Raw genomic sequence first — 25492 nt, 5'->3', positions numbered from 1 at the left:
TTTTATTTTATTTTTTGCAGAGGTCGACCGAGTGGTTAATGATCGAGCTGCACAATTAGTTGGCATGCATGCATGCATGCAATGATCTGAAAATATATATATCGGCCAGTTTGTTGGCTGTTCGTTTATGATCGCGAGAAATTAGTTAGTTGGGGAGTTGGATATGACGCGGATGCATTTACGGCGCTGGGGATGTATCGATCGATGGATCGAGCTGCAGAATTGTAGATAAATACCTCCGGAAGCATGTTTAATTTGCATGTTTAATAATTGGTCGAAGAATTAATATTCATGGAGTTGCTGCTTTCGGTCGTCTCCTCGATCCTCCTCCTTTTCTGCTTGCTCTCTCTTGTACGGCGGGCGGTGGACCGGTGGCTGTGCCGGCGGTGCTACCTGCTCGACTACGTCTGCTACAAGCCGTCGGACGACCGCAAGCTTCCCACGGACCGGTGCAGCGAGGTGATCATGCGCAACCCGCGGCTGAGGCTGCCGGACTACAAGTTCCTGCTCAAGGTCGTCGTCAACTCCGGCATCAGCGAGGAGACGTACGGCCCGCGCAGCATCATCGTGGGGCGGCGCGAGGAGCGGCCCAGCATGGCGGACTGCTACGAGGAGGTCGACGACTGCGCCTTCGCCACCCTCGACCAGCTCTTCCGGCGCACCGGAATCCCGCCGTCCCGCGTCGACCTCCTCGTCGTCAACGTCTCCATGTTCGCCCCCGCGCCCTCCCTCGCGTCGAGGATCATCAACCGCTACGGGATGCGCGACGACGTCAAGAGCTTTAACCTCGCCGGGATGGGGTGCAGCGCCAGCCCCATCGCCGTCGACCTCGTCAGCAACGTGTTCAGGTCGCGGAAGGGGATGGTGGCGCTGGTCTTCACGTCGGAGTCGATTGCGCCGAACTGGTACTCGGGGAGCGACCGGTCGATGATGCTCGGAAACTGCCTGTTCCGCTCCGGCGGGTGCTCGTTCATGCTCACCAACGACGGGAGCCTGAGGCACCGGGCGAAGATGAGGTTGAACTGCTTGGTGCGGACGCACATCGGGGCCAACGACGAGGCCTACGGCTGCGCCATCCAGAAGGAGGACGACGTCGGCCGCGTCGGATTCCACCTCGGCAAGAACCTTCCCAAGGCGGCGGTGCGGGCCTTCACCGAGAACATGCAGAGGCTGGCGCCCAAGGTTTAATTTAATTTCCCGCCGTTAAATTCACCGTACCTACACTCTCCCAGATTGGCCACCGGGCATCTTGTTAATCGACAGGTGCTGCCGATCGGCGAGCTGGCGTTGCACGCTGTCCGGGTGCTCCGGCACAGGCTACTGAAGGCGGCGGCGACGAACTCGAAGGAGCCGGCGGCAGGGAACGAGAGGGTGGTGAACTTCAAGACGGGGGTGGAGCACTTCTGCCTGCACACAGGCGGGGCGGCGGTGATCGATGCGGTGGGGAAGGGGCTGGGGCTGAACAAGTACGACGTGGAGCCGGCGAGGATGACGCTGCACCGGTGGGGGAACACGTCGGCGAGCAGCCTGTGGTACGTGCTGGGGTACATGGAGGCGAAGAAGAGGCTGAGGAAGAAGGAGAGAGTGATGATGATAAGCTTCGGGGCGGGGTTCAAGTGCAACAGCTGCGTGTGGGAGGTGCTGCGGGACCTCGACGGCGGCGACGGCGGCGTCTGGGAGGACTGCATTGGCCGCTACCCTCAGCAGACCTTGGTCAACCCGTTCTTGAAGAAATTTGGGTGGGTCAACGAGGAGTGATAAGACTAACGAGCTACTACTAATAAGTAATTCAAGATATATATATCAATGCATATCATTATTCTTTAATTTAATAAGGGCTTGTAATAATTTGTAAGGAATGAAGTGTTTCGTAATTTTATATGGCAATTTGTTGGATATACATGCACTAGGGATGAGCAGTCAATCCGTCAAACCGACCAATCCGTTTATACTGACCCGAACCGAACCGAACCGAAAAAAAATGATCCGCCGGATATAGGACCGGATGTAGGGTCCTAATATTGCATTATCTGATCTAGTAGTGCCGGATAGGATTTTATTCCAATAACCGAACCAACCCGATCCGATCACCCCTACTTGTAGCAACTAATGTTGATAAGCTGTTACACGTTGTAACAACTATTGCCGATAAGCTGCTACACATTATAATAGTTATTTCCGATTAACTGTTATAACGTGTAATGAGTAATGTCTATTATCATTTTTAAAAAATTTATTTTTTTGTTATATTTATATTTATATTTATATTTATATTTTATATTTCATTAGATATAGGGTCGGATATCCAAATAACTGACAACCCGTCGGATATCTAAAACATAAAAACCGCCGGATATAGGGCCGGATGTAGGTCCCGATTTTACATTATCTGATCTAGTAGGGCCGAATAGTTTTTTACCCCAATAACCAAACCAATCTGATCCATGATCACCCCTAACATGCACACATCCAATATCTCTTTAAACAAAAAAAAACAATATCGTAATGTTAGGCTTGTTTTTGAAAAAAAAAACAACACCTTTATGAATATTATTTATGAATAAAAAATATAAATAAATAAAATACTTTAAATAAATAATTTTAAAATCTCAAACTTACTAAATATAAAAAAATAAACAATCAAATAAATTCACACTCATAAGTCATCTTAGAGACCCTCAAAATTGGTGTTTACAAATAAATCAAATAAAAAATTAAAATAGGAGATTAACTACATAAATTGTAAATTACTTACCAAGTAAATAATCATATAACTTCAAAATGTAATTTATTTACAGAGATATTCGATGTGGTGAATAGGGAAAGGACCGGCTCATAGGAAAATAGGTCAATGAGTTTGTATGTAACGGTCAAAGTGCACGGAGTATGAGAGCGGATAGTTGGCCTAGTAGCACCCCATACACCAGATCGGCACTGTCGATTGGACAGGTTCATTGCGAATCTCAAGTGGGCCATCACCATACGAGCCCTACTCCGGTCTAAACTAGATTTGCTCGGGGTTCTGTTCCTCTTCTCCCGATTAGTTCTACTGATCAGACACTATCCTAGTGCCCCATTCCTATCTTGGACCGGATTCGTTGGGAGCTCTATTCCCACTTTCCCGATAGGCCCTAACGATCGGATAGTATCTCAATACCCCAGTACTTTACTCTCGGCCTAGGCTTGACTCACTCGGAGCTCAACTGCCCACACTTCCGATCGACCTTACTCGTCAAATATATTCCCCATGGGCCCTATTTCCCTGCTTTTGACCTAATTTTCTCTTTTTTTTTTGTTCCCACTGTTGGAGTGTATATTAAAAGCCTAGCTTTTGTAAACATTTATTTTTAAAATAAAAGAATCACATTGGTCAATATCTGTATTTATTTGTTAAATGTAATTGTTCAATTAATTTATATAGTAGATAACATGGAGTGTGGTGTCATACTCAGAAGATCATATTGTCGGTTCTTTATAAATTATAAATAGTTGCTCGCGACTAAGATGGAAAGGAACAAACCATTAGAATAGTTGTAATGTAATTAAGTATTAGTTTATCTTGATTAATAAATTACACTGATACACTCTAAGTGTATTGAATAGGACCATTTAGGTAAGTTCTTTTTGTACTGACTTAGAAAAAGAACTAGACCTTAGTTATTATGGAAGTGTGTGTTCTTAATCCTAATATAATAACAAGCACATATATTTAATATTTATTTCTTTGACTTATCAAAGGGTGAGGTTTAGCTCGATAAATCAATATGCCCGATAAGTTGAGAAATGAAATTACTTATAGTGTGTGTTGTTGATTATAGAAGGAATCTGTGTCCTAGTTATCTAGGTTGAGAATGTCCCCAAGAGGAGCTCATAAGGATTGTCATGTTAAACCCTGCAGGTGGACTTAATCCGACATGACAATGAAGTTGAGTGGTACTACTCTTGGAGCTAGATATTAATTAAGTGAGTTGTCAGTAACTTATTTAATTAGTGGACATTCGTAATCTTAAACACAGGGAGACTAACACACTCATGATAAGAAGGAGCCCATAATGTAATTTGGGATTGATGTCGTAGTACGATAATAACCCTCTAGTGGAATGAGTTATTATCGATGAACTTGAGTTGTGTGTTCGGGGCGAACACGGGATACTCAAGCTCATCGGAAGGCCAAAACCAATTTCTCCTCTAGGTCCCTGTTGTAGCCTCATTATAACCTCAAGTCCATCCAAATGTAAGGCTCTTCTTGGTGTCCAAGAAGGGGGTCGGACCAATGCTTGGTGACCAAGCAAGGGTCGACCACATCCTCTTCCAAGGGGCCGACCCTATTGCTTGGTGATCAAGCTAGTAGGGGTCGGCCACAATAATTCAAACAAGGAGGGTTGTTTTGAATTTTTAAAATCTTCTCTTTGTAGAAAACTATAAGTTTTAAAAGAGAGATTTTTAATTTTTAAAACTTTCCTTATTTGAATTAGGCCACATGTTTTAATAGAGAGTTTTAAAAGTTTTGAAACTTTCCTTTTTAAATCATGCCCATGGTTTAAGAAAAAAAGGAAGATAAGTTTTAAAATTTAAATTTTCTATTACCATGTTAAACAAGGAAATTTTATAAGAGAAGTTTTAAATTTTAAAACATGGTTTTAATTTTTAAAACTTTCCTTTTTTAACTCCCACTTTAGGAAATTAGGAGAGAACTTGTAAAATTTTATAACGGCTTATAAAATTTTATTAAAAATTTTATTTTCCTTTTTCCCTTGATGAGGTGGCCAGCCACCTTGCTTGGTGCCCAAGCAAGGGGCCGGCCATAATTAAAATAAAAAAAAATCATCACAAAATTAATGTTGGTGATTGATTCAATCAAGAGGAAAGAAAAGGAAAAATAAAAAGAGAAAAGGAAAAACTAGAGGATGATTTTATTTTTTTGTAAAAAGTTTTTCCTTATTTACCTTGGGCAAGTAATATAAAAGAAGGGGTGAGGAGGCCTCATGAGACACAACTCTTATTCTCTTTCTTGGAGACTCTCTTGGTGTGGCCGACCCTCTCCCTTCTCTTTTCCCTTTTGCTCTCTTCTCCTTGGTGGTGGTGGTGGCCGGATTTTAAAAGAAGAGGAAGAAGCTTTTATGTGGTGTTCATCTTGGAGGATCGTCGCCCACACGACGTCCAAGGCGAGACGAGGAATACGACAGAAGATCTCGAGGTCATTAGCTTGCAAAGAGAAGGTATAACTAGTAATTTTCTTCCGCATCATACTAGTTATTTTCTTTGTAAGAATTCCAAACACAAGAGGTAATTAGATCTAGTTTTTCGAATATGTGTTTTTATTTCGAATTTGTGATTCGATTATTCTTTTTGGTTAACCTAGAGTTATTTAAAGAAATTAAATATTAGCTTTCCTTAAAAGACTTTGTCTAGGTGGTGGTAGTTGCTCCCATATCCAAGAAGACCATGTGTCTCGCTATGCAGTCCTGGAAGTCAATTTTGGAAATTAATATTTAATGGAATTAATAACATATGTGGATTTGAATCAATAGTGTTAAGTTCCACTTGCGATTCAAATTTAAACTATTAAGAACAGATAAGTTAAATTTGGAATCAATGATGTTAAGTTCCGTCTGCGATTCCCAATTTAACTTCTAAAGAACACAATAGGTTATTTAAGGAAAGCTTCGACACTTGTACAAAAATTTTTGTACAGTGGAACCGATTCGTTTTCCTAGGATTAACCAACACCCACTCCCCTAGTAGGTCTTGCCGATCAGATGGACCCTAGAAGAGTCGATGAATGACTTGTTGGGCTGCCAAAATCCTGCATCCTCTGAGACATTGCTATGGCCTTGTTAGGCAATATACATAACCGAGCTCTGTGAGAAGCCCACCTAGCTAGCAGCTCAAGAGGCCTCATGGCACAAAAGCCCAGTTACAACCATTAATACAACATGTGGATTTGACATAGCATCATACCTAAGTATAGATACTTACGCCACTTACATGTCAATGTGATTGATGAACACAATATAAGCATGATGATGTGACAGATTGACTGATTGCAAAAAATATTTCATTAATGCAGAGATTGTGAGGGGCATTATAAAAGGATGTCCTTCTCTGTTGACACAGGTACACGCACGCACACCTACACATCTCTTCCTCTTTGTTTCTGTTTGCTTTGCTTTGTGCCACCATCATTATTCTGACTTGATCGTCGGAGTAACTACACCAAGGATCCCCTTGCCTGCTTACTAACGATTTTCTTTTCTTCTTAGGAGTTCTTGGAGCCAATCAAACTATGTGCCGCATCACGGTCCATCCTCATCGCTTCTAGATAAGATCAAATTTGACACCATCTGTGAGAACCTCTCCGCCTAAGCTGGAACTTGAAGATGGACGACACCAGAAGAGTGACTGTCACTTTGTCGCAAGAACATCTTAATTTACTTTTGCTGGCCAAAGCGCAAGCGCTGGCACAAAAGCAGCGGGCAACAGTCCCTTCCCCTCCAAAATTACCCATTGTACATGTCACATCATCAAAAGAACCACCTGCTTTTGAGCAAGGATCCAAGGCCAAACAGCCAATGGAATTTCCCTGGGCATTTATCTGAACGCCCGCAGAAGGTTGCCTTGGAGCTAAGCAATCCCAAGGATCTTCAACTAGATATTCACCCCTTAAGGACCCTAAACAGGGCAAGGCCCCACCTGGTGCTAGCTCGCCCGAGCGATTGGAAACACCCTTCTCATAAGAAATCTTAGAAGATAAATCACCCAAGCGCTTTAGGCGTTTGACGATCGACGAATATGGAGGCTCTGCCAATCCCCAGGACCATCTCCGCAAATTTGAAAATTCCACTCTGTTGCATCAATACATTGACAGCATCAAGTGCCGAGTGTTCCTAACAACTTTCTCTGGATCGGTGTAAAGGCGGTTTGACCGGCTCCCTACCGCTTCGATCACTAGCTTCAAGGACTTCAAGAATTCCTTCCTCCAATGTTTTGCTAGTAGCTGAAGGTATCACAAGACCAACTTAAGCTTATTCACTCTCAAGCATGGAGCAAAGAAGTCCTTGAAGGCCTATATAAAGAGATTTTCCTTGAAGACCTATATAAAGAGATTTGACCAAGTGACTATGAATGTTCCCTCTATCACCTCTGAAATTTTGGTAAATGTTTTCTTACAAGGGCTCCTAGACGGGGATTTCTTTCGCTCTTTAGTGAGGAAGCCCATGAAAGACTTCAACAATTTGCTGGGATGGGTGGGCAAATACATCAACATGGAAGAAGCTCAGCTCAAGCTACTCAAAAAAAGAAATGGTTAATTTAGTTCCTCCTTTTCAAGCCAAATGAAAGGTTCCTCTAGCTCCTTTGCCGCGTAGCAAGCGTCGATCGACTCCCGAGCCCCCCGCTCAATCACCTCCAGCTCAATGAGGAAGTGTTATGCAACATGTGGAGGTAGCTCGTCTTGGGACCTTTATGCCCGACTAGAGGGGGTGAATAGACGGTCACCCTCTTTGATCGCTTGCTATGTTTGTTAGCGCAGTGGAATACCAAAATAATCAAAGGAAAACTAAAATCTAGAGGCAATAAAGAAAATGATCAAACCTCTAACACGTTGATTTACGTGATTTGGAGATTAGGCCTGCTACTTCACGACTGTCCATAAGGTGGATGATCCCTCAATCCGTCGGTGGATTAATCCCCAGAACTCTGACTAGCTCGATCCTCCTTCTCGATGGAGAAACATCATCATAATCTCGTGATCACACACAAGGATCACACTGAGAGCTTTGGAGACTCTAATAGGCTTTAACCAAATCCATTGTCGTCACCTAAGTCAGCCATCCAAGCTCAATTATATAGAACTTGGGGAAAAACATCCAAGCTATTTTCTTGCTATCAGTTGACTAGTAAAATCACCAATCTACTGGCCTCTATAGAAAATTGACTATTATACTCCAACGACTCGATATCAATCGACTGGTGTCAGGACCAGTCAACTGACCCACTTCAGTTGAGAGAACAGAAACATTCTGTTTGCTCCCACCAATCGACTGGTAAAGTCACTAGTCAACTGGTAAACTCTAAACCTAGAGTTTTACCCCGAGTGCAATCTCTCATACACTCGTCCTCCCACACAACCTCGACCTTGCCTTATAGCCTCCTCCATCAGCTTTGCGTCCCTCAGATGTTTTCTCATCATTCATGTCTTGCCTACAAAAGCTTCCTTCGACCTTGTCCTTTGTTGTTGGGTCTTCCATTACCAAGAGCTCCTTGCTCCCGGACTTCAACCTTGTCAAGCCACACTTGGACGTACGTTATCAAAACTACACACTTGGACTTACACTGCCAAGCATCCACACTTGGACTTTGCATTTGTCAAGATCACACTTGGACTTTCTTTTGTTAAGATCATACTTGGACTTTGCCTTGCTGTACCTGCATCTTGCACACTCACAAGCACATATCAAATACAATAATAATCTAACTTAAATCTTTGCCCATATATCAAAACCTAGGGTCACATTAATTGTTTCAATAATCTTTTCCTTTTTGATATTTGACAAATTATTTAAGTTAGGAAAACATATAATGTAATAACATGCAAATAAATATATGCAAACTAGGGTCTTAACCTTAGACATCTTGTCCTTAGTTAATTTCTCTTTATCCTTAAATGGTTTTCTCTTATCATTTCTTGACCTCTCCTTACTATAGTTTTATGTCACCCTAGCATATGACTCTTCTCTAGCCTTGAAGGATTCCCCCTTGCCATTTGCACTTGCAATCATTACATGTGACTTTCTTTTGGCCTTAAGGAACTCTATTATAGCATACTTGTCAAAGTGCTCCATGGGTAACTTCCCTTTACCCTTGTTTGATGAAGACCAGTATCCCAAATCAGATCTATCACCATTGGATTTTTAACTATCCAATATCATACTTAATCCCTTAGATCCAACATTGAATCTCTCAAGGGATATCTCTAACCTATCAAGCTTTTCCCTCAAAGTTTGATTTTTTAATTCTAGATTTCTAACCCTAGAATTCACTTGTCCATCATGGACATTCCTAGACTTACCCTTCCTAGGCATGTTTCTCCCCTTCTTATGATTAACACCTAGGTTTTCCACCACCTTCTTCTCCTTAGATAAAGTGGATTATTTTTTATAAGGTCTAACCTTAGGGTACAATTTCCTAGGGTTATCCACCTTGTTAACTCTATTTCTATCGTTATACCTAAATCCAAAATTATATATAGGTAAATAATCTACATTGTTATCTCTAGCATGTATGTTCCTAAAACTTGAATTAATATTAGAATTAAAGATCAAGTTAGGGATTACCTTCCTACTTACCATTGGAGCTCTCCCTTGACACGAGCATCCACATGGCTTCTTCCACTTTCTCAATTGCTTCTTTTTTATTTTCCCCTTCCTTGGGAACTTTGTGTGGTAATGACCCTGCTCATCACACGTCAAGTAAATGATGTGCATCTTTTCCTTCTTTTTCCTTCAACTCATATTAGATTCTAAATGAATTGAATAGAGTTTAGGAGTTACTTTTTTGAGCAAGGGACATCTACTCCTGTAGTGTCCTATCTCCCCACATTCAAAGAACTTGATGTGGGCTTTAGTGCTCTTCTCGGTAGATGCAGTTGAGGGTTGAGCTTCCAAGACCTCTTTTTCACTTATCTTAGACTCTTCTTCCTCACTAGAAGATGTGGACGGATCCACTTCTTCCTCCTCTTCAGATGTTCAACTTATCTCCACATCCAATCTCCTCTTGGACCAATGGGCATCTCTCCTTGGGCTCCTCTACTTCTTATGCTTGTATAGGACTTTCATGAAATGCAATTATCTTTTTTCAAAGGTCACTTGCATTATTATAATCATCTACACTAACCAACACATTGGAATGTAAAAGATTTAATAAAATTCTTGTTACCTCCTTGTCCGTCTCAAATTTCTCCCTTTACTCCTTAGTCCAATATCGAGGTTGGAGACACTTTCCCTTCTTGTCCATTGGAGCTTCAAATGGATTCTCTAATGTAATCCATTGGTTCCAATTCATTTGGAACCACATTTCTAAGCTCTTCCTCTAATAGTCAAAGTCCTCGTATGGAGGTGGGATCCGAATGTCCTATCGTAGCGGACCTTTTGACTTCATCTTCTTCCTCTAGCACTTGCCCCTCCCAGCGATTAGTCCAACGAAGAGTAACCTGGCTCTGGTATCATTGTTAGGAACTTGATGCCAAGCTAGAGGGGTGAATAGACGATCATCCTATTCGATCGCTTCCTACGTTTGTCAGTGCAATGGAATAGCAAACAAACAAAGGAAAACTAAAATCTAGAGGCAATAAACAAAACAATCAAACCTCTAACACGTTGATTTACGTGGTTCAGAGATTAGGCTCCTACTCCACGATTGTCTGTAAGGTGGACGATCTCTCAATTCGTTGGTAGATTATGTTGGATTAGAAATATGATAAGGGGGTGAATAGCGTTCATCGAAAATTGCAAGTTAAAACGAGTTACGCAGCAGAATAAAGAAAACAAAAATGAACTAGAAAGAAGAAGATAAGCACGTGCTAACACAATTAATTTTTTACTTGGTTCATAGCCTTCAATGACTCCTACTCCAAGGCCCGCACTCGTTGAGTACTTTCATTGGGAAATTGATGTACGTAGATTATATAAACTCTTATGCATGTTTTGATGCATATTCACGTACTTTACTTATGCTTGATCTATGTAATTTTACACGTCTTGTCTTACTTTCAACATACTTCTCTTTGTGTATTTTTCTATTGGCAGGAGGCACTCTTGGAGCACAAACAATGCTTAGAGACGATCCCAGATAGTAAACAAAGCAAAAGGGGCTTGGTCGTGTCGATCCCACACGACCATGAAACGAAGCAGAGAAGAAGCTAGCCATAGCCCTATGGAGTCACACGGCTGTGTGACCTTCCAGAGGAGAAACAGAGTACGACCGTATGATCTCACACGGCAGTGTAACTTTCTAGAGCTGATGCAGACACAGGCCGTGTGAATCCACACGGTCATGTGGCTTAACTAGAAGAGGAGCAGAATATGACCGTGTGATCCCACACAGTCGTGCCACTCATCCAGAGAGCAAGCAAGACACGACCGTGTGAATCCACATGGCCGTGTGACCTGAGCTGTAGCCAAGAAGGTCTGTAGACATTGGTAAAACAAACCTCTCCTCAAAATTTAAGAATTTTTAAACGTCTGTGAAATTTCTGGCGTATTTTTAAAGTTAGTCAGAAATATTATTTTTGGCTGAAATAGTGTACCAGTCAACTTATATAATAACCAGTCGACTGGTAACACTATTCATGAGCACAGAAGGTCTCTGTAAGCTCATTTTGAATAGGGTAGTCAACTGGGGCTAATGACAGTCAATTGATACAGTCTAAAAATACGTTTTAGCACTAGAAAATGACTAAAAGGATGATGAACATGTGTGTAATCTTATGGGAGATTAATACATAATATTTATGGTCACTAGAGATTAAAGAGTCTAATAATTAGAATATTATTGGAGCTCTTCTTGATATATGACAAGGGGGAGTAGTGTTGAGTTTAAGTGGGAAACCTACACACCCTTGCAAGAAAACCTAGCTCAAGGGGGAGCTTAGGTGAAGGGGGAGCAATTGCTCACTTATTGGCAAAGGGGGAGAAGTTTAACTTTTCGAGAAATCCTAGCTCAAGGGAGAACTTAGGTGAAGGGAGAGCCTAGGTGAGGTTCCATGACTTATGCATGAGTAGATATACATATTTATTTGCATATGTATTACTATATTATTTCCCTAACTTAAACGGATTATCAAACATCAAAAAGACAGAGATTATTAGAGCAATCTGGATACCCTAGTTTTGATGTTTAGACAAAGATTTAAGTTAGGTTTATTGTTGTATTTGATATACATTGTGAGTGTGTAGGATATAGGTACAATATGGAGAGTCCAAGTGTAATCTTGGTAAAGGAGGAAAGTCCAAGGGTGAACATTGGCGATGTAAGTCTAAATATGTAGTCTTTGCAACGTAAGTCCAAGTGTGACTTGACAATGGATGAAGTCCTGGAGGCGTGACCTCTTGACAAAGGAAGACTCGACAACAATGACAAGACTGATGGAAGCACTAGAAGGCAAGACGTGAAGAATAGGGAGGCATTTGAGGGACGTGAGGCTGGTGGAGGAGGCTAAAAGCTAGGTCTAGGTGGGTCAAGCGAGGACGAGTGCATGAGATATTGTACTCAGGGTAAAATCCTAGGTTTAGGATTTTACTATAGCAGTTACTGTAGCAATACTGTAATAGTTACTATAGCAGTCGACTGGTAGCGAACAGAATGTCTATGTTCGCTCAATATATGTGGAGTAGTTGATTGGTGTTTTCATCAGTCAACTGGTATTGAGCCGTTGGCTTGTAATGGTTAAATTCCACTTAGGACCAGTCGACTGGTGTTTTTGTCAGTCGACTGGTAGTGGAAAATACAACTAGGTGTTTCTTATTGAGCTCTATTTAATAAAGCTCGGGGTGCTTGGGCATGGTTGTGTTAGTTAGAGCCCTAGAGCCAATCATGTGATGATTGTTGTATGAACTTGATGTCATATTCATATATGTTTATAAAAGCATTTCTTTATGGTTATTATACTTACTTGTATTGGTGCCAAATAACTAAGTATAATATCGTACTTGAGTAGAAGGTTCTTATCTATATCAATCGATTGGTTGAATCGATAGTGAGATGATATAGAGAACACTACTCTTAATCATTCCTAGTCAAGTATTAACATTCAGGGACAATGTTAATGCGCTGAGACTAGCATGTAGGTCAACTTGATAACTTGATCTCACAAGTCATGGATATAGAGATATCAAGTTGACACATGAGTATGTATTGGAGAATGTATACTGAATGACTCGCCATGAGAAAGTATCATGGATCGTTATATGAGTGTCATATAATTTCTCATGTGACTATTAGTATAACTATTAGTCCTTGGATCTGAAGTCATCATAGTTCCCTACATAAGGAGTTGCATATTTTGACTTCGTCAAACGTCACCCGTAACTGGATGGACTATAAAGGCGATTATTGGGTATGTAACAAATTATGCGGAGGGATGTGAGTGATGTAGATGAGATCTATCCCTCCTATATGATGGGAGAGACATCATGATTCTTAATAGAGTGAGACCACTAAGTGCATGGCTATGCTCAAGTGAGTCAATATGAGATATTGAGCTCATTTGATTAGAGTGAGTTTACTTGGAGTTCAAGATATAGATTGATTAGAGGATGACACGGTCTATACCTCAATTGATCAATCTAGATGTCAAGGATAGAAGGACATTGTCATATATTGTGAGAGTCACAATTAGTAGTCACAAGGTGATGTTGGATCTCAACATTCTTGTAACTTGGGTAGTAATGATGTATTGCTAGATACCGCTCATTACTTATGTTTCTAAATGGGTTTAAGAACATTGCCAACGTTACAAGAACCTATAAAGTCACACACAAAGGACAATTAGATGGAGATTAGGTTCATTTGATGAACCTAGAGGATTAGGTTCATGTGATGAACCAAATTGGATTAAGAGTAATCCAAATTAAACTAATTAAGTTGGACTCAATTTGATTCATGTGTCCAATGAGTCTAATTTAGATTATGATTCATTGAGTCAATTTAATTCAATGAATAGAGATTCATTATATTAAATCAAAATTGACTTGAATCAAAGGTTGAATTTGTTCAACCATGGGAGATAAGAGGTCAAGTTTGACTTGACTTGAGATGGAAGATGAAGGGTCAAGTTTGATTTGACCATTTGTCACCTCATTTGTGACATGGCATGGGGTCAGCCAATGATGGTGTTCCACATCATCAAAGCTAGCTCAAGTGTGTGCCACCTCATGAGGAAAACCAAGAGCCATGACTCTTGGTCTTCCATGAGTGGCCGACCACTTAAAGAGGAGAGGAGTTACAAGTGTGTGAATAAATTTTTGGTGTGCTCATTCAAGTGATCTTCCTCCTCCTCTCTTCTTCCCTCTCCCTCTCATCCTTGTCGTGACTTCTAAGGGTGTTAGCACACTCTTAGTTTGTTCTCTCCATCTGTTGTTCGTGTGGATACTTCTAGAGGTGTGTCCGCTTGAACACACTCGAGATCCGAAGAACCTTGGACGAGCGAGATTTGCGAAGGGCTTTGCTTCAAAGGTATATCCCTTGACATGTAGATCTAAAGTAGATCTAGAGTAGAAAAACTAAGTACATGAAAATTTTTATCTTCGCACGGATCCAATGGCTAAGAACTTCGGGGTTTCCGCAACACAAAAAGCGATTTTTGCGACTCGAAAGTTCTAACAGGTTGATGAAATTAGTGGTGACTCAAGTGATCTAGTGTAGTTTTGTGTGAGTTATGATGAGGTTTCTCCACCCACAAGGAGCTACGCGAGCTAACCGGAAGTTCTCCGGGGAATCATCCACCGACAAATTGGGATCGTCCACCTTAGGGCCAACCGTGGAGTAGGAGTAAGTGATCTCCAAACTACGTTACATAAATATGACATTTGATTGTCTTAGTTATTGCCTCTAGTTTTAGCTTTCTATTTGTTTGTTTTGTATTGTATTTCCACTGTACACTAACAAGTGCAGGAAGCGATAATTTGGATGATGAGCTATTCACTCCCCCTCTAGCAACGACAAGGTCCCAACAACCCCCACTCCTGATCGGCCTTGCTAGTCAGACAAATTCCCCGTGAGCCCCATTTCCTTACTTTGACCTAATTTGCTCACTTTTTTGTTCCCACTCTCCAGGTTGGCCTTGTCGATCAGAGGGGCCTTAGAAGAGTCAATGAATGGCTTGCTGGGTCTCCAAAACCCTACTTTCTTTAAGATATTGATATGACCATATTATGTCATATACATAATTGAGCTCTATAAGAAGCCACCTAGCTAGCAACCTAAGAGGTCTCGTAGCCCAAAAGCCTAATTACGAATATTAATACAACGTGTGGATTTGTCAGAGGATCATACCTATGTACAGACACTTACACCACCAACATGCTGATCTTATAGATGGATGCAGTATAAGCATGATGATGTGACAGATTGACTGATTGCAAGATAATACCTCATTAATTTAGAGATTGTGAGGGGCAATAAAAAAGGGGATCCTTCTCCGTTGGCACATGTACGCACACGCACACATATGCATCTCTTCCTCTTTGTTGCTGCTTACTTTGCTTTACGCCACCATCATTGTTCTGACTTGATCATCGAAGTAGCTGTGTCAGGGTTTCCCCCTGGCTTGCTTACTAACGATTTCTTTTGCTTCTCAGGAGTTTTTGAAGCTAGTCAAACTACGTGCCACATCACCGATGGTCCATCCTCATTACTTCCAGACAGAATCAATATTGCTTTTAAGTATATGCATCTAATTAGATGCATATACTTAGAAGCAATATCTTAATTTGATTCTAACTTAATTTAAATAAATTATATTCATGCTAGACAATGTATTCGAGAATACCCATCGAGCAATCAAGGTCGGATCTCCCATCCAAAAAGCCTATGACCCTATATTGATGGAGCAGTGAAGGGAGAGTGATAGAGTGGTCAAGTACTTAAGTGGCTGAGTCTTGAGTGGTCGAGCGTTGAATGTTGAATGATTGAGCAGCCGAGCACTGACTAAATGTCGAATGGTTGAGTGCAAGTCAAGGATCTGAGGTACCATGCATCATCCCCGATCGGGCAAACTAATAATCTATTATGCGTGCTCAAATGGTTTTACAATTGCAACCTTGCACGTTTTGGATCGAGATGCATGTGAGAGGGGAGGGTGAATCACGTATCTTAAAAACTTTTCAAAAATTAAGTACGCAATGGAAAATTAAAGCAGAATGAGAACACAAGAAAACACGAGAGGTTTTACTTGGTTCGGAGCCTTCAGCGACTCCTACTCCAAGACTCAGGTCCCGTAGACCTATATAAATGGGTAATCTATTAACAACCTCTTTTGGTATCTCCGAAAGAGGGAATCGAGTACAAGAAAGATCGGTGAAGTGTAACAAACTGCACTTCCCGTTTGCAAAATTTAAGTACAATTACCGACACTTAGGATCAAAGTGGCTTGTTCGTGTATCGATGTCTGTCTATCGATCGCAATCAGAAGTCCTCGGAATAGTCGTAGGGTGCAGCAGCTTCTCAGCATAGTCATAGCAGGAGCCCGGAGAAGTCAGAACCCCAATTGGATGCGTAGTAGCTCGTATAAGTATTATTGAATGAAGCTTCCTCGAGACTGGCTTAAATAGGGCTTTGAAGGCACCTTCCATAGCCATTGAAGGTGCCTCCAACTTGAGAAAGTTGATCCCGAATAGCACGACCTCTATCCGCTACTTCGTCCAAAGTTTACCCTGCGAAAGGCGTCTTCCATAGCCTTGAAAGGAGTCTTCTATGAACAGTATGAAAGCGTCTTCCATTAAGCTTGAAGGCGCCTTCGGACACTGTTCATCTGAAGATAATTTTGCACCTTTGTTCTGGAAAACAACGTTAGTCCAATAACAAAAAATGATAACCTGTAAGACAAATGTTAGCATAATAATAATGTGCAGTATTAATTAGTTTCTGTTCTCTCAGGACCAGGAACTAGTCAAGGTCTTAGATTAGGGATCCGAAATGGACTTAACCTGGACCGATGCCTACTGTCCCCTTAACAGGGACGCGTCCTCACAAGATCACTCTCTTCTAGTGACTTACCTTAACTTACCAACTTGTCAGACATCTTGTCAGCACGTCGACCTGTCTGGACTTCGTCCTAGCTATCCGGTCGGCTCGTTGACCTAGCTGGACTTCTCACCAGATATCCAACCAGCTCGTCGACCTATCTGGACTTCGTACTAGTTATCCGGTCGGCCTGTTAACCTAGCTGGATTTTCTGTCAGATATCCGGTCGACCCGTCGACTTGTTTGGACTTCGTACTGCACACTTAATCATGTGGTTAGATCCAACAGAACCTAACTTAACTTGTCATTCATCAAAATCTGAGTTAGATTGTTAGTGCAAATTGCACCAACAGTAGACACCAGCCACACAACTAGGCATCAAAGCAATTCTATAGATGATAATAACCTTACATGTGTCAGCCACACAGTTGGGCACTCAAACAGTTATGTAGATGACAACATCATCATACGTGTTAGCCACATGGTTGGACGCTCAAGCGATTATGTAGATGATGATAGCCTTGAACGAGCCAACTATAGGTTGGGCGCCCGAGTTCTGTAGATGATGATAGTCTTACACGCATTAATCACACGACTAACAGCCAAACTATTTTATAGATAACATGAGCCACCTTGTTGGGCGGTCTTATAGTTTTAGGCTTGTCGATCACATGACCGAGCGAAAAGTCACATAGGACTTTAGCCATGCACTCACTTTGAAAACATTCTTATATGAAAACATCCTCATTTGGAAACATCCATCACATATGATTTCAATCATACACTTACTTTGGGAATATCCCCCAAAAAGATTGACACATAGACTTTAGTAGTGCACTCACTTTGTGAACATCATTTTTGGGAATATCTCTAGAAAGATCATATAAGACTTTAGTCGTGCATTCACTTTAAAAAATCTTCGACTAGAAACATCTCCTAAAAGATCATACAAGACTTTAGTTGTGCACTTACTTTGATAATATCCCTTTTGGAAACATTCTTTGAAAGGCTACACATGACTTCAGTCGTACACATATTTTGAGAATATTCCCTTTAGAAACATCCTTGAAAAGAAGGCGTTGCTAATGGCACATGACTTTAGTCGTACAGATACTTGAGAACATTCCCTTTAGAAACATCCTCGAAAAGAAGGCATTGCTAATGACGACAAAGATTGCAGTCCAAGATATTAATCAGAAATTAATTTCAATTACTTGCATGATAATATATTAAGATAAACATGATAATAATAAATATATAAATAATGACAGATATAGTTGTGATTTCAATCCAAATATGGTAAATTATATAAGCAATTGAAACCAAGCATCTTTTAATATCCTGAACTATTATCATTGTCATCATTAGCTACCCCAATTAGGCATCTTACAATTATCCCTGAATAAAAATTTTCTATCATTCTCCATATGCATAAACATCCCCATGTAAGAATATCCTATCCGAGTCCTCCTTAGACAACTCTGTAGGCCCAATACTTGCACAAAGGTACTCACCTTGGCGAAAGCGTCCTCACCAAGCCTCTCTCTTCAACGTCAACCTCCGATTAGACTTGACCTCGATTCGCAATCGACGGTTTGGAACCACCGGTTAGATAGTTTAGAACTGCATGTTCGATTATTCAAAACATCCGATTCAGAACCATCAATTCGATGGTTCGTGACAGGTCAACATTTAACTTTAACCGTCCAAGACGATTATGATTCACGGTTCGTCACAGTTCAAGATTATTATTATTTAAAAATAATTATAAATTATAAATTTATTAAATATATATAAAGAATTGATTGCGCTTACTAAGTTGCATACATATCCCCTATGATTTTATAAGAATATCCTGAATCATTATCAGTAAAAACTATTTTTAAAAAATAAAATAAAAGCTCTCCTCCTTTCTTATAACCAAAATCATCGATATATTGGTTGAAATTGCTTTTATTTCTTCCCTTTAGATTTTAAATTATACTAATATAAATAAACTATTATCGATTTTTAAAAAAATATTTTTCTTACTCTCTTATTTTTCTTTTAACTATTAAGAATAGTAATATAGTAAAAAAAAAATTATCGAATTAACTAAAACACAAAAATATCAAGATGTTATAGTGTAGTTGGTTACGATAGTTGAATTTTCTCATAAGTCATAAGAGATCAGGATTTAAGTCTCGTAACATAATTCTTTTAAACAAATTTTTATCTATGTAAATATAAAATATAAAAAATAATTTAAAAAATAAAAAATAAAAACCTAACTGGTGGATTGAACCGACGGTTTAAATTAGTTGGAACTGTAACTTGCTCGGCCCCAGCTCCGGCCTAAGAATCAGGACCTATCGACCCGATTCAAACTCGGCTCGGGGTTAGGTTCGAATTCGGCCCCAGGTCGGGTCTTCCTCCGATCACTTCTCTAACAATCACAGTCGTTGTACCTTGTGCATGGTATGTATCCGCCATTGACGGATTAGTTTGTACCGAATGTGATGCCTAGCCAATGGTCAGACTGTGTCGGGCCTACAACTTCACCGTTGTCCCCTGATAGCCGCCCCTTTTACGTGGCAGCCGCTTGAACTTTCTTCACCGTTGTGGGAAAAAGTTTTTCTTTCAGCATTCTCTAATCTTTCTTTCGTGCACCTGCAAACTTCATTCCTAATCCAGTGCTAACTTTATCGTCGAAGGGGTCACATCACATGCCGACATCCGCCAACAAGTGATAAATAATTAGATTCATATACTTACCAGCAATATCGTAATCTCTGATCATAACTTTGCCCACATAATGGCCAGAATAAATCGTCTTCATGCCAGAAAATCAAAATTAAAATCATTTTTTTCCGAAAGAAAAGAGAAAAAAATGCGCTGACGATTAATCAGAAATCAATTTAGATACGTAGTTGACTGGCAGACGGTTAGCGCGACAATCATCAATGCCTGAAACGAAGTGACGAATCAAATGTCAATCTGGCTCCACCAAATTATTATTATTATTATTGTTTAGTTTTTTTAAATTAATGAGGTTTATAATTCTAAAGAAAGTAAGGAGGTTTATAATTATTATTATTGCACACAATAATAATGCCAACAAAATAATTTTATGGAATACTAAAACTAGGGCCAGCCTATCCGATTTTTGTTTTGGGCTAGGTCAATTCGGCCCAATATCCATATTAATAAAAAACATATTTTTTTTAAAAAAAAATAAAAAAATAAATTACTGATAAAATTGACCGGATTTTGTTTGTAAGTTATTTATTTATTTATTTTATTTAGACCCACTCGTGCGTCTCCTTTCGCCGTCCGTTTGGTTTTCGCTGCTTCGTTTCCTTCCGCAAGCGCTCACCCTCCCGACAACTCACCTTCTTCCTCTTTGTGAAGTTTTATGGTGAAAGATCGGATTTTTATGGCGAAGTCGTAGGTTTCGGCTGCTGTCAAGTACGCGGGAAGGCTAGTGCCGGTTGGGAAGCAGAGGGGAAAGCCTCATCCTACCAACCCTACCTCCGAGCGCGTACCAGGGCCAGGACCGTCGCCCTCGAGCGCCTCCAGATGTCGTCGCCGGTGGACCCCGCCTCCTGCCTCCAACTCCGTAGCCGCCGTCTCGAGAAGCCAACTCGCCCTCCCCTCTCTGCTAGGTCCCGAGCCGCCGACAAGAACAAGCCCACTCCGAAAGCAGGCCCTAGCCGCCGGATAGGCGGCAAGAAGGCAATCGAAGCGATGGCGGACCTCTCTAGGATGAACTCTGTGGGTTCCGTGGTACCAGCGACTCGCATATCCATCCAGCTAACGGCCGAAGGTGGTTCTGGGATCCAAGCTTCTTTTGGTGGAAATCCTTATGAGCTCGACAGGAACAGGTAGATTTTTCTGAATTCTCGTAATCCTCTGGATTATTTGCCCCTATTTTTTTTTTTCGAGTTCTCAAGCCCCCAAAGATTCTTGCTTTTTTGTTCAATTTGGATTACTTCTTCTGTTCTAATTCCTAACTCGAGTCTTAGATTACTTCAAGGCGCTTTAATGCTGAGGATTTCAAAGCGAATTTCTTAACAGTATCTATCTATCTCTCTTGCTTTCCGGCACGTTTTTATGCTGAGGATTTCAATTCTAGCTGACAAAACTTCCATTTTTTCTCCCCATTGAAATGAATGGAGCTTAATAGCACTATCAGATACCCTTTCCAATTCTGTCATGTGAGATGATCTGGTCTGTCAAAAACAATCTTTTGCTGCTTCACCGAAAGCTTCTTTTCATTGAATTTGTAGATCTTCTATAAATGTCTGTCATCTGGCTTCAGGAGTGAGAGAGAAACCACGCCTTGCAGCCTGATAAGTAACTATGAAGCAGTAACGCCTGGTTCTACAATTCTGCCTATCGACTGCTGTGCAAAAGAGCAGCAACCATCTGCCCTCGAAATGGAAGCGCTTTTCGCAGGTCCAGAAGAACTCCAACAAAGAAGTTTCTTAGAGAAGTAAGTTTCTTTTCTACTGCTATGTTTTAGCTTGGTCTTGAGTCCGATGAACAATCATCATTAAAATTGTGATTTCGAACATGATTGGCATAAAAAATTGCTGTTATCTTTTGTCAGGTATAACTTCGATGTTGTGAAGGATCAGCCCCTGCCTGGCCGCTATGAATGGGTGAAATTGGACTCCTAGCGAGTGATGTTCCAGTCTGACAAAACTTAACTACTGACACAAAACGGAGAAGTGGGGATTGCAGAGTGGTGCTGGAAGCACTGGAGTTTCAGGACTAGTGTTTAGTGTAACGTAGAATAGAATCCTAGAACATCCATTAAATGAAGCTTCGATGTTTGATTGCTGGTTGTGGGTGTATGGTTGGTGTGTAGTATTAAAAGTACTGGGAAGACTGAAGTGTCTTTCTGAATAAAGATCGCCTTGCTGCTGCTCTACACTATATACCTAACCAAGTCTTGGAACCGACGGTTCAGAGTCGTCAGTTCGACGGTCATGGCAAGTTGACCCTTAATATTAACCGTTACGATTTATGGTTCAGAACAATTGGTTCATGATTCGATTCATGGTTCGCCGTTGTTAGATTATTATATTAAACTTTTTTAAAATTTAAAATTTATTAAAAAAAATAACTTATACTCATTTAAGTTGTCTATGTATCCCTTTAGAGTATAGGAGAATCAAAGTCCACGTAATTCTTTAATATTTGAAAGTGGTGTTATCACTCAATTTCATTTTTCGTTCCTGTTGTATTCGTTCTTTTGATATCAAAATTTTCAACTTCGTCATTTGAAAGTTGTATTCTTTGGATTCTTTTCTCGATTCTGTTCCAATCGTCGAGTAATGTTTGAGCTTCCAATGAGTCAGGAGACAAAGTTAATCGTCGTTCATCTAATATGTTGTCATCGACATTAAACATCTGCTCCACAACAACAATTGATATTGGACAAGTTAAAATTTCTTTAGCGATCACAGAGAGGACGGAAAATCTTTGAGACTTTTGTGACCATCACTTTAAGATATCAAAATTTTCGCTATCTGCTTCATTAAAATTAAAATAAATCGTAAAATAATTCTCAAGTTCATATATGGAATTTAACGATCCTCGTAGACATTTCGTCCATTCTTTTAATAGAAGTTTATTGTATTTCAGAAATATTAGTTTGTATAATATTGATTTAAAATATCATATAAATAAATTCTAATATTATATATAATATTAACTAAATGAAGAGAACAAAGAATTGGAATTAAAGTATTATAATATAAAGTTAACATTTCTAGTAAAATTTTTAATTTAAATATAGGATTAAAGCAAATGTAATTAAATAAATTTTAGGAATAAAATAAAAATAATTTTTCTATTTAGTTTTCATAGCTAATACATAAGAAGATAAAGATTTATTATTAATATGTTCATTTAAAACTAATACTATATTAGAAAAATTTTCTAAAACTAATTGAGTGGTGGAATAATAAACCCCAAAAAGTTATTCGATTATATCATTAAATACTTTTAAAATTTTACAAATACTACTAGAAATATTTCATTATTATGAAAATAAATATATATTAGTATTAGTATTTTATGTAAAAAATGAATATAATAATTTTTTATATTGAAATGAATCTTGCAATAATTGATATGTTGAATTCTAATGTGTTGATATATCGCGTAAATTTTTTTTAGGTATTATTCCATTAGTTTTACAAAACCTACCCCATCATTTCATTATAGATGAACATGACCATACATGAAAAATTATAATTCTAATTGGTTTAATATAATATTTTAAAAAATTTAATCCATCTTTAACACATAAATTTAAAATATGGCATACACAATAAATATGGGAAATAAATCACCAATAATAGGTTGACAAATAAATTTTAAATCATCTATACAAGTGGTATTGGAACTAGCATTATCTAATGATATTGAAAATATTTTATGAGTTAATTCATATTCTTCTAAAATTAAAAATAATAATTGTGCGATGTTATGAGTATTATATGATTCATCAAAAACTTTATAAGCTAACAATCTTTTTTGGAGGTTCTAAAAGCTATCGATCCAATGACAAGTCACACCTATATGCAAATGTATTTGCCAATAATCACTCTAAATATTAGAACATAAAAAAATTTTATTATCTAATTTACTGAATCCATCAATTATTTTTTTAATTGTACAAGTGTAGTCCTAGAAATACGTTTAGAACATGGATTAAGAGAATTTTTTTACAATAATCTTCAAATGTGCATTTAGATTCAAAACTTAAAGAAAGATGTTCTATAGAAACAAATTTAGCTAATGTTGGTCTTAATTTATTATCCGAATATAAAAATAAATCAGAATCAGTATTACTGCTAGTTGAGGAAAATCTAGATAATTATGTTTGAAAATGGTCAAGTCCATATTTCATCATGTGCTTTGTTTCTATATGTCATTTTAACAACCCATAGCCGCCGCCGACTTAGAATTTATAGGAAGTATTGTAGTGCTTATATTTTGCACTCAATTCTCCTGACGGAAGGGTGACCTTCTCAAAATGTTTAATGAAAATAGAAGACTTTAGAGGAGGAATTTTCTAAACCTTAGAAGTAATTGCAACGGTACTTTCTTGTGTTTGGAGTGTCGGAAGGTGCTCAGTCTCATTATCGGTGGATTGAATGTTGTGGTCTTAACGTTAATTCACTATTTCCTTTCTCTTCTGAGCTCGAGATGATACACCTCCACGACCTCTTTCCATTGTAATTGAAAATTAGAAACGAAAATGCGTAGAAATGGTGACAACAACGTATAGAGAATACAAAATTTAGATTAAGAGTAGAGAATATGTGTGATAATGATGAAATGAACTCTCTATTTATAGAGTTTGGATAGTAACAGATAGTAAATCATAGTCATTGATAAAAAAAAAACGATCAAAAGATCTTAATCATTGAAAAAATACCAACCCCCCCCCCCCCCGGCCCGACCCTCCCTCCTCAATGGTTATGAATCGTCGGTTAATCGACAATTCCAATTGCTAGGAACCGTTGGTGGCAGTTCTAACGGGCAAAAAATAAAAAGATAAAAAATTGGGGTGAACCGCCAAGCTAAACTAGGGTCAGTTCTAGTTCGGCCCGGTGAACCGGGTCAAACGGGCAACCAACTCATTGACCCGGTTACAGGCCCGTGCTGGGTCTGGCCCAGGGTCAAGTCTACTCTACACTTGTTTATCATCTCGTGCTGGTAAAATGGTGATAATGTTCATGTGCCCCTCATAGTCCATCCCAGGTTATATAAAAGGAGATAAATCACAAATGATTACTAACCTGAGCAATGACTAGTACATGAAGAAGGACAAGAACTTGATAACTAGTCAAAAATTAATCCCCAAATCTTATAGTGATAATACCCTATGCACTAATCAATTGTTCGTCCTAAGGGACCACTTGTTTGTCATCTCATGTGTCACCCCGCGTCCCCGTTAATCCGTCTTCTAGATTAACACGAAAAAGATAAATTATGAATGACTACTAACTATTAATAAAAGTGGCTAAGGCATCAGGAAGATATCTTTGAGCAATACTTGTTTGCCATCTCCATCATTATGAAAAAGGTAGGATACTAGTATATCAATTGAAATTATTCAATTTTACTGGATACTAATGTTTGAATTCAAAAGTTCAAACTTTTTGATTATTTATATATAGAATTAAAAAAGATTTTTTTTACTTTAAATTAGTGAAAATGCACAGTTTGTTAAAATGTATACTTATTACTTTGTAAAATTAATTTGAGAACTTCAAATGTAGATTCCGATTGTATTTTCTCAATTAAGAAGTAAATACAAGTCTAATAAGTATAAGTTACATGAAAAATTGAATTGTTTTTTTTCCTACTTTAAATTAGTTAAAATGAATAATGTTAATGAAATGGTTCAGCATTGTCTAATTTTAGAAATTTTTTTTAAAAAATTTCTTACTTTTTGTTCTTCTTCCATGTATTAGGTAATAAAATCTAAAAATGAAAAAAAACTAAATAATATAAATATTTGTAATTAAACACATTTAAATGAAATGGAGATATAGCATTGCCGGGGCAGAGCGAGGTTGCACTAGGCAGGGAGTTGCATTGCAAGATTTAGGACGGTAAACAAATTCGGCCGAGTCGTTTTCTAGTATTCAAATTTATTTGATAAAGTAACCATTGAGCCTAAAATAAACTTTATAAAAAAATAACTCAATACACGAAACTCCCGTTATATGAAAACATAGAAAATAAT

At 39.1% G+C, this 25492-nt stretch overlaps 2 protein-coding genes across 2 annotated transcripts; both read left to right on the top strand.

The window, feature by feature from the left end:
- Window positions 1–250: 250 nt before the first annotated feature.
- On the top strand, window positions 251–1879 carry LOC121987240 (3-ketoacyl-CoA synthase 12-like). Its single transcript, XM_042541124.1, has 2 exons — window positions 251–1182; window positions 1264–1879. The coding sequence occupies exons 1-2, from the start codon at window positions 292–294 to the stop codon at window positions 1756–1758; spliced, it is 1386 nt and encodes a 461-aa protein (XP_042397058.1). The 5' UTR covers window positions 251–291; the 3' UTR covers window positions 1759–1879.
- A 4501-nt stretch (window positions 1880–6380) lies between these two features.
- LOC121986489 (cyclin-dependent kinase inhibitor 3-like) lies at window positions 6381–21634 on the top strand. Its single transcript, XM_042540456.1, has 4 exons — window positions 6381–6587; window positions 20026–20603; window positions 21041–21214; window positions 21332–21634. Exons 1-4 carry the CDS (start codon window positions 6381–6383, stop codon window positions 21399–21401), a joined length of 1029 nt encoding a protein of 342 aa, XP_042396390.1. The 3' UTR covers window positions 21402–21634.
- Window positions 21635–25492: the final 3858 nt, after the last annotated feature.

Source organism: Zingiber officinale, chromosome 5B (assembly GCF_018446385.1).
Source record: "Zingiber officinale cultivar Zhangliang chromosome 5B, Zo_v1.1, whole genome shotgun sequence".
In the NCBI taxonomy this organism is placed as follows: Eukaryota; Viridiplantae; Streptophyta; class Magnoliopsida; order Zingiberales; family Zingiberaceae; genus Zingiber; species Zingiber officinale.
This window is presented reverse-complemented; position numbering and strand designations above follow the sequence as displayed.